This window comes from Felis catus, chromosome B3 (assembly GCF_018350175.1).
Source record: "Felis catus isolate Fca126 chromosome B3, F.catus_Fca126_mat1.0, whole genome shotgun sequence".
Taxonomy (NCBI): domain Eukaryota; kingdom Metazoa; phylum Chordata; class Mammalia; order Carnivora; family Felidae; genus Felis; species Felis catus.
The window spans coordinates 71,752,323-71,762,075 of NC_058373.1; the positions used below are offsets into that span (position 1 = coordinate 71,752,323).

The 9,753-nt window shown below is 48.2% G+C and overlaps 1 protein-coding gene and 1 long non-coding RNA gene across 2 annotated transcripts; both read right to left on the reverse strand.

Annotated features, from left to right (window-relative positions):
- Window positions 1-229: 229 nt before the first annotated feature.
- RNASE13 (ribonuclease A family member 13 (inactive)) lies at window positions 230-2,138 on the reverse strand. Its single transcript, XM_003987399.4, has one exon. The coding sequence runs from the start codon at window positions 1,660-1,662 to the stop codon at window positions 1,198-1,200; it is 465 nt and encodes a 154-aa protein (XP_003987448.2). The 5' UTR covers window positions 1,663-2,138; the 3' UTR covers window positions 230-1,197.
- A 2,484-nt stretch (window positions 2,139-4,622) lies between these two features.
- On the reverse strand, window positions 4,623-7,400 carry LOC109500739. The gene is made up of 2 exons (XR_002158469.3): window positions 7,117-7,400; window positions 4,623-4,898 (listed from the first exon to the last, which is right to left on the reverse strand). It is a non-coding gene; the product is annotated as an uncharacterized LOC109500739 (long non-coding RNA).
- Window positions 7,401-9,753: the final 2,353 nt, after the last annotated feature.

Genomic DNA, 9,753 nt, shown 5'->3' on the forward strand with positions numbered 1-9,753 from the left:
CTGTCCCTCCACCTCCCTCCCCTGTTGTAGCCCAGGTGGTGTTGGAGACATGGAACAGAAAATCCTACTGACTGCTAAGGGTAGCCCAGGAAGATGGCCAGAGGTGAGTGCCTCCAGGACTCCCAGAGCAGGAGTGCCTGTGTGCCGAAGAAAAAGGAATGAAATCAGAATGGCTTCAGATATATTTTTATATTTTTATTTTGGAATGATTTTAGATTCATAGGAAGATTACAAAAATAGTACAGAGGGGTCCAACATACCCTTCACCCAGTTTCATCCAGTGGTTGTATCTTCTATAACTCAAGGTGTGGTTTTAAAACCTTCTGTGACCACAGCGAGGCTCACCTCACACCTGTCTTGTCAGTGGCAGACCCTGTAACCGGAGGTGGGGGCGGGTTGTCAGGAAGAGCTTTGGGAAGGAAAGGGATGCAGTCATCTTGGGGGTAACAGGTCAGAGAAGATCATTTGAAACTCCAGTGAGCCACAGTGAGAAGAATGGAAGGAAAAGAAGTCAGAGAGAGGAATACAGGGAGACTAAAGGAGGGGAGTGTAGGGGAGAAACTACCCTGGGCTCTGTGGTAGAAGGAGAGAAGAAAGAACAGGTTACATGGAGAGAAGAGCAATGATTTCATAGAGAGGAACAGACTGGGGACTGAGGGGCATTCTGGAGAAGTGAGGCTAGAAAGACTCTAAGGGTCTTGGGGAGGACCTCTAGCTAGAGGTACCTACCATGTAGGTGAGTGAGTGGAGAGAATCATAAGGGAGATGGGGACAGCTGAGGAGAGAAGGGTAGTGGGGATGGGGAGTTGAGACATGGAGCTGGGTGCCTGTTGTCATGGTGTGAGCTGAGGCTCTGGGCCTCCATCCAGGATTCAGGATCTGGCCCAGTGGAAGGACAGTCCCTGCCAACTGGACACAGTCAGCTTCTTGGGTGGGTAAGGCTGTCTGTGGGAGAAGGAAGATGATGGGGGAAGAGAGGAGGTAAACAAGTTGGAAAGGGTCTACAAGGCAGTATGAATTTGCATGGTGACTGAAGCTCTGGACATTTGTCCTACTTCCCTGGTCTCTTGGGAGGGGGCCCTGCCTGCCTTTGAAGTCAGGGAGGAAGCCTTGTATCAGAAATCAGAGGTTTGGGAATGGGAACAGGCTGGTGTATGGTGGCAGTAGGGGGTAGTTCAAATCGAAAGCCTCCCTTTCCTAGTAGACACCAATGATATCTATCGGTTCCGCATCACGCTTTCCGGAACAGAGCAGGTAGAGCCTTTGGTTGGTTAGGGTGCTGTTGTAGTAGCAGCTGGTGGGCGGCTGATTAGGGGCCAGAGAACAGATCGTGATGGGGAAGGAGTCCTCTGTGAATGTACAGTATTCGTTGTAATTCTCACAGAAACTCTCACTGTACTTGCAGAACTTCTGGACTTCTCTCCAGGGGGCATGCACCATATAATGGATTTGCGGGCAATACCAGCTCTTCTGGTTTCTGCCCCGTACATAGGCCATGAGACCATTACAGTAGCCCTGGAAACCCTTTGGGTAGTGCACCCTGGGATAATCGACGTGTAGCATGTGGAAGTCCTTGATGGCAATCTGCATCTCGATGTCCACAACCAGAGCTGGCCCGAAAGCAAGCTGGAGAAACACAAGCCGGGCCACAGCTACTGCCATTCCTCCTGCCGGTAGAGTTAAGGTGGTTGGAGGCAGAGGTGGGCCTAGAGTGGCTGTCTGCCCCTTCCCACAGTCTCCAGCGTCCCCGCAGCCTTCCCCTATACCCTAAGAGCTGTACTGTATTTCAAATATCACCTAGCCCAAGTTCTCATGCCCCAGAGAGAGGAGACACTTGCTGGTTGTCCACCTTATATTAGCCATTCCCCCCACTCCCTTGGTCCACCTCAGGGTCTCAGCCTCAGCCGGTCCATGAGCTGTAACACTTACAGAAGAAGAGGTCCAACTGGTCCTTGGGCGAGTGACTCTTCCCAATCATCCCTGGCTCTGGTCAACCTTTCTGGTAAAAAAATTCAAAGGGGACTGAAGGAACAGGCTGAAGCACAATTCTCTGACTGCTCTGGAGAAAGGGCAGGAGCTGGAAGACCAGTGGGACAAGAGTAGGAATTCTTGCCTGGAGCCAAAGACAGCCCAAAGGTGAGAAGAGACCAGAAATTTCTAGATAAAGACCAGTCTGGGAGGAGGTCACGTCCCCTGAGTTTGAAGAGCCCCTGGACTGAGGGGGTTGGGTGGGTGGGAGGATAGGGACATTGCTGTCTGGTCCCCTCCTTTCTGCTGTCATCGGAACACTTAGTTCCAGCTCCCTGCCAAAAGGCCCTACGTTCTTGGGCTTTCTTTGATGTTTTCTCTGGTCCATAGATCCCTCTTTGCGGAAAGGTAAGGAGGAAAACACTGTTGTGTTTCTGAGGAACAAGGTGCTGCTTGTTCCTAACCCTCAGAGAACAGAGGGTCTGCCACTCATCCCACTCACCGTGGCCCAGGAGGCCACACATGCACTCAAGGGCCTCCCTCTAGAGTGCTGGGTTGAGAATCAGAGACCTCGTTGTGGACTCCCCACAGTCCCCATCATCACCTTCCCACCAGTCACAATCACACTGTCACACCAACTCCCTCACCTATAACTTCAGGCCCTGTCAGAGTCAGAGCACTCCTGGAAACTGAAGCACACTGACCCTGAAGCCTCAGGCTTGTCAAGTTGGGTTACACAGGTTGAGTTGTACTTGAGGAAGTATGGGCCATCTGAGTCCAGAGAATCAGACTCTCAATATAGTTTGTCATGCTGGGAAAGGGCAGGACTCCTCTTTTCGTCAATACCTGCCCCTTCATCAGAACTAAAGAGTTAGCCCTCTAGAGTCTGCCAGCCACTGTCCTTGACTTCCACATGCCTCTCAGCCTTGCCTCCCTGTAGGATGTTGTCTGGGTTGTGGGCCTCCTAGTAGGAAGAATGGGATGGAGGAGTCAGAACACAGACCCCTGAGTGTTCCAAGGCCAATGGGTAATTTGGGGGTGGTGCAGAGTACTGGAGGTATCAGAGTACTGGCATTGTTTGTTCATGTTCCCCCTAGCCTTGCTCTTCCTGGAAGCATGAACTGAAGTCCAAAACTGAACTTGCTTCTCCTCCTGTATTGTCTGTCTCTGTTTCCTCTGTTACAGGTGATCCTAGACCCCTCATTCTCCCTGACCCCACCTGTGGTTGCAAGGTGGGTAAGAGCAAGGCTTTTGAGTAAAACAGACCAGAAATCCTGGCTGAATCCTTGCTTTGCTGCTTACAGGCTATGTATCTCCAATCTAAGTTTGCTAAAACACTATCAGCTTCAATTTTTCATCTACTAATAGGGGTAATACTTTATATACCTCACGGCAGTATTAGAATTCATTAAGATGTATATCAAGAGCTTGTAGCTCAGTGCCTGGCACATGGTGAGTACTTAATATGAGCATAAGTCCATCAGTCCCACAGTCCTGACAGTCTTATCTAAGACTAAGAACGTGTCCCTTCCATCCCTATCTCTGCCCCTCCTCAGGCTCCCCCCTTTCCTGGACACCACATGCTCTCCATCTCCAGTAAGGCTCTGCGTCTCATAGGACAGACAGAAGGCTCTCCATGACCTGACCCCTGCCATGTCTCCAACTGCATACCCATCCCCATCTGTTTCCCCCTTTGTGTCACCCTCCACCTCCTTGTCCTTGTTCATGCCGCCTCCTTTACCCCTGATACTGTTCCTCTCCTCCTCCCACTCTTGCCGCCATCACCTCCACTGAGCTAGCTCACGTGAAGACTCAACCCAGAGATCCTGTTTAAGAAGCCTCTGCTTGGAAGACCTCCCCAGGGAAGTGTGCACAGCCAAGCGAGTGAAGGAAAAGCCTACACGGGCAGGTGACTCGCCTGTATCCTTCAGTCTGGGTCTACAAGCCAGCACCAAGTGGGAGCCATGCAGGGTGGCTCCTGAGACTAGCTGACTCATATCTTTGTTGTGAGGAAGTCTGCTGCTGTGGTCCCCACCTCAAAGCATGCCTCCTCTTCCCTATTTGCTCAAGGCTGCAGCTTCCCTGAGAAGAGGAAAGGGCTTGTCATGGCCCTTGGTCGTCTTCTTCCTTCATTCATTACCCACCTATCACCACTCAGCTCTGCACACACAGTTACAGAAATGGAATAGCACATTGTAGAGGAGAGACTTCGGTACCTGATATAGATAACCTACGGAATTTCTACCTCCTCATCTATAAAATGAGACTAATACCTTTCTTGCCTCATAAGACTACAAGAATAAAGTGAGATGGTCATCATGAACATGACTTTCAACCATTACACAGTGTATAAACAATTATAACTGGATATTATCTCCTAGGTTCTACACCGACTCACTTTTTCCCCAACTCCATATTGGCAAAGCCCCTTATATTCCCCAAATGATCCAAGTGACCTCCCCCCATCCCCGCTCTGCCAGTGTAGAGCCCCCTCTGACACCTGACTTAAGCTTCATCTTCATGAAGCTTTCTATTATTAGTCAGGCCCTGTGTGGATTACCTTAAGATTTTTTGAACTTAGTTTTTAGTTGTTACATACCCTCTGAAAAGCAGTATGACAAACGTTGGGGCAATACAAAGGTAAATAAAACAGCTCCAGCCCAGATTACATTTATAATGCAGCAGGAAAGACACACATATAAGCATATGTTACAAAGGCCTCGGAAAGGGGGTGAATGTATGATGGACCTTCAGGTTCCAGACTGTAGTTCTAGAGGCCCGGTCTTTAAAATCCTGTCCTCGAGGTCCTGATCCATAGCCCTGCTGCTTCCACGCTGACATCCTTGTCATGGTTTCATCTGCTCCCTCAGCCTGAGATTTGTGGAATTCATTGCCTCAGTACTCCAGGCTTTACATACACGAGAATTCCCCTAGAGATGAAGAAACTAAGTTTGAGAGAGAAAGAGGAGTTTGCTCAAGGTCTTATGTCCAATTTAGTAGTTCTCAACGAGGGGAAGGCAATTTGGTCATTTCTGGGGACATGTCTGATCGTCACAACCGGAAGGGGCTACTGGCATCTAGTGGGTAAGAGGCCAGGGGATGCCTCTAAACATCCGCAGTTGCACAAGACAGCTCCCACAACAAAGAATTATCAAGATCAAAATGTAAATAGTGCTGAGGTTGAGAAACCCTTGTCTGGGGCACCTGGCTGGTTCAGTCAGAAGAGCATGTGACTCTTGATCTTGGGGTCCTGAGTTCAAGACCCACGTTGGGTGTAAAGATTACTTTCAAAAAATAAACTTAAAAAAATAGAAAAGAGGGGCGCCTGGGTGGCGCAGTCGGTTAAGCGTCCGATTTCAGCCAGGTCACGATCTCGCGGTCCGTGAGTTCGAGCCCCGCGTCAGGCTCTGGGCTGATGGCTCAGAGCCTGGAGCCTGTTTCTGATTCTGTGTCTCCCTCTCTCTCTCTGCCCCTCCCCCGTTCATGCTCTGTCTCTCTCTCTCCCAAAAAAAAAATAAATAAACGTTGAAAAAAAATTAAAAAAAAAATAGAAAAGAAAACCCTGGTCCAATGAGTGAATCCGATTTTCTAACAATGGCAGAATTACTTATACCTCATATATTGAAAAGGGTCAGTAAATAGGCAGACCTTGGAAATGTTTTTGTTAGATTTTGCTTTCAGTGGTGCTGGGTTTTTCTGCCAGCAAAAGGGGCACTGAGAGTTCACCGTTGAAATAACTTTGAGTCATTTTTCCTGTCAAGGTGACTCTCTGCCTGTAGTCTTCTACACGTTCTCTCCTACCTCCTCTCCTTAGTGGTAAGCATTTCTAGAACAGCTGGCTAGAGTGGCAGGTGCAACGGTGATTCCCTGGGATGAGAGGAACCCCAAGATTCTGCCCAAAGTGAGCTCACCACAATCAGTAATGTCACTGTTTGCCCTGTCCACCCAAATTCCTCCAACAAGCAGACCAGGTCATGGGCGCTTCCTGGGTTGTCTTTGAACCCAAAGGGATCACTTCATGCATCTCAACCTTCTTGTCATTACTTCACCTCAGCCCCAGGGTTGAAGTCCAGGAGCTGCCTTGTCAGTTCCTCCATCTGCCAACCAATGCTACAGGTTGCTGGGGGTCCCACGCATGACTGGGGTCATCCAGGGGCCGAATGAATGCCTTCTAACCCAGAGATCAAATCAGTTAAGATCACTTATATGCAAGGCACTAAGCTACACCCTGTGAGAAGTACAAAAGAAGTATAACAGATGGTCCTTGTCTTCTGGAGATTGATAGTCTAAACTGGAGGAAAATGATAAATGTGAAGAAATAACCAATGATTTAAGGCAGAAAAGTACACATCTCGAAGACAGTAACTGTAGGAATTTATTTTTAAATGTTTACTTATTTTTTGAGAGAGTGGGGCGGACGGGGAGTGGGGGGCAGAGAGAGATGGAGACAGAGGACCCGAAGCAGTCCCCATACTGTCAACGCAGAGCCTGATGCGGGGCTCAAACTCATGACACTGTGAGCCCGTGACCTGACCCCAAGTAGGAAGCTCAACTGACTGAGCCGCCCAGGTGCCCCTAACTGTAGGAATTTAGAGGTGAGAAAGATCCCTCTGAATTGGGAAGATCAGAGCAAATTTTCTGTGTGAGAGGAGGGTCATCCTGGGACCTTGGGATGCATCTCAAGGAACAGTCAATAATTAAACCGAGATAAAGAAGATTATGAAAGGTATGTTTAAGAAAATAGACAAAACCAGCTTGGCTAGAATTGAGGCTCTCGGTGGAAGAGAAGTCAGAGACAAAGTTCGAAAGATGGGTTTGCCAAATTGTGGCAGGCCTTGAATATCAGGCTGCAGAATTTGAATCTTATTCTGCAGATAAAGGGAGAACTGCCAGTGGCTCCCGAGATAGAGTGACCTAATGAGGCCTCTCAACCCCGGAGCAGGTCTCCCTCTCCTACATCCCAGCTTGTCTAAAAGCATTGGTTTGGGAGCTATAAAGATTCCAACCTCTGTCAGTACCGTGCCGCCTCCAGATCCACAGCTGTTCCAGGAAAGGTCATGAGAATTCAAAGACCCAAAGCAAGTCCCACATCTGACCCTAACTTACTGTTCGTTTCACTTTCCCTGTCTACAGAAATGAGCCCATTACCTTTATTTATCCTATAGGAGCAACAAAATTAGGGTAACAGAACTTGGATCTGCTCCTGTTTGTAGGGAAACTCTCACGGGCTTTCCATCGGTATCCAGAAGCTGTGTGGAACTCCGGAAGGGGGAGAGGCCGGGCTCTGAAGGGTGGGCACCAATCCAGGCCCGGCCCTCCTCCCAGCCAGCTCCCCTCACCCCCTCTCAGCCAGGCGAGAGGAAGTGGCAGCTGTTGTCCTGTGGGGAAGACAGGCAGAGGTCCACCTGGCACTGCTGGGATTTTCACAGCACCCGCCCCAGTGACTTTAAACACACACACACACACACACTCACACACAAACACACACACACACACACACACACACACACACACACACACACACATGCAGCAGCATGGCATTAGCCTGGGAGTGGCTGGGCAAAGAGCAGTGGCTGCGGCGATAGAATGAGAAAGCAGAGGGTAGCTACCTCATATCCCTGGGGTGAGGTTGCTTGTGTGAGGGGCTTTCTTCACTCCCATCTTCTCCCACTATTTTGTCTTCTTGCTCACCCCTTTCTAATTTTTCTCTTTTCCCTTCTGCCAGACTCCCTGATCAGTCCTTGGCCTGATACCTGACCCTTTTTGTTCTCCCTAATCTTGTCCCCCTTCCTCCATCTTTTTCTCTTGCCCCTTACATGTGGTGTAGGAGAACTGGCAAAATTATCCCACTGACTGCAAAGTGAAGCAGATCTTGGAAGCTGGATACTTTGGGCAAATAAACAAAATCACCTGCCTTCTCCAAATAATTGAGGCAAAGTAGGGGTTTCAGCTTGAATTGTGCAGATGGTAGTTTCAACCCTTTAATTTTTGGGTGCAAACCTAAACCTTTACTGTCTCTCCCTTTCGGCCTGAGACACAGTAGGGCTGTGTTTTACTTTCATGCAGCACTAAGGTGGCCTTCTGGAGAACCCAGCATAATGGATTTGAAGAGCAAACTGGGATAATTATAATGACAGGAAAACACAAGAGCACAGGGCAGTGCAAGTCGTGGTTTGGAAACATCGCACTCTAGAATAATGAGAAGTGAGGAGTCCTGGCTAGGAATTCAAATGAGCTCTTTCCCACCCCCCTACCTACCCCCCCCCCCTCCAGTCCAGGGCTGGACAGGCCTGTGCTGATCCACATTCTGTCCACAGTCTGCTTTAAACCATGAATTTTATTTCCAAACATTTGCATTTCTACAGCAGCAGAGGCATAATTCTCTATCCAGAAGTTCAAACTGCAAAGATTCAGGCACCTTAACAAAGCAGTGAATGCTGTTCCACAGCCAAGGTCTCCCTGAGGGCAGAGCACAGGAGCCAGAGACCTTTGTGAACTTGCTCCTGGTTCTCTGTCACCATCTAGTGGTGCTTCCCATCTCCAACACCACCTTTTCTTCCAAAAATCATCCTGACCCTCAGCAGGTCACTCCATCTACTAAAATCATGTTCCACCGCCCTCAAAACAAAAATCTCCTCTTCTCGACTTGAAATTCTGACTTCTAGACCAGAACACAAACTTTACAATCAAGGACGTTCACATGGCTTCGCTACAGTTATAATCTACAACAAGGGCCTTTTGCTTCCTCTGCTTAGAACACCCCCACCCCCAGGGCCTCCCCAGTGTGTGCAGAGTAAAAGTCAGAATCCTTTACAGGTCTCTGAGGCTTTCCATGATCTGGCCACTGGTCCCTCTCTGACGCATCTTTCACCTGCTCTGATCATCCTTTACCTGCTCCAGCCACGCTGGCCTCCTTGCTGTTCCAACACCCAGGCATCTGTCTGCTTTAGGGCCTTTGCAGTGCTGTTCTGTTTGGACCACTGTTCCCCACATAAGCACAAATTCACTTTCTCATCTTCAGGTCTTTGTCCCAGCATCGCCTACCTTAACGTCCCTGTTTAAAAATCACTGCCTAACCAAAAGACATGAATAGACATTTTTTTCAAAGGAGACATCCAGATGGTAACAGACACATGAAAAAATGCTCAACATCACTCATCATCAGGGAAATACAAATCAAAACCACAATGAGATACCACCTTACATCTGTCAGAATGGCTAACATTAACAACTCAGGCAACAATGGATGTTGGCGAGGATGTGGAGAAAGAGGATCTCTTTTGCACTGCTGGTGGGAATGAAAGCTGGTGCAGCCACTCTGGAAAACAGTATGGAGGTTCCTCAAAAAATTAAAAATAGAACTACTCTACGACCCAGAAATTTCACTACTAGATATTTATCCAAAGATACAAAAATGCTGAGCCAAAGGGACACATGCACCCCAATGTTTATAGCAGCACTATCAACAATAGCCAAAGTATGGAAAGAGCCCAAATGTGCATCGACAGATGAATGGATAAAGAAGATGTGGTATATATACAATGTAATATTAGTTGGCGATCAAAAATAATGCAATCCTGCCATTTGCAATAATGTGGATGGAACTAGAGTGTATTATGCTAAGTGAAATAAGTCAGTTTAGTCAGAGAATGACAAACATCTAATTTCACTCATATGTGGAATTTAAGAAACAAAACAGATGAACAAAGGGGAAGGGAAGCAAAAATAAGATAAAAACAGAGAGGGAAGGGTGACTGGGTGGCTCAGGCGGTTAGGTGACCGACT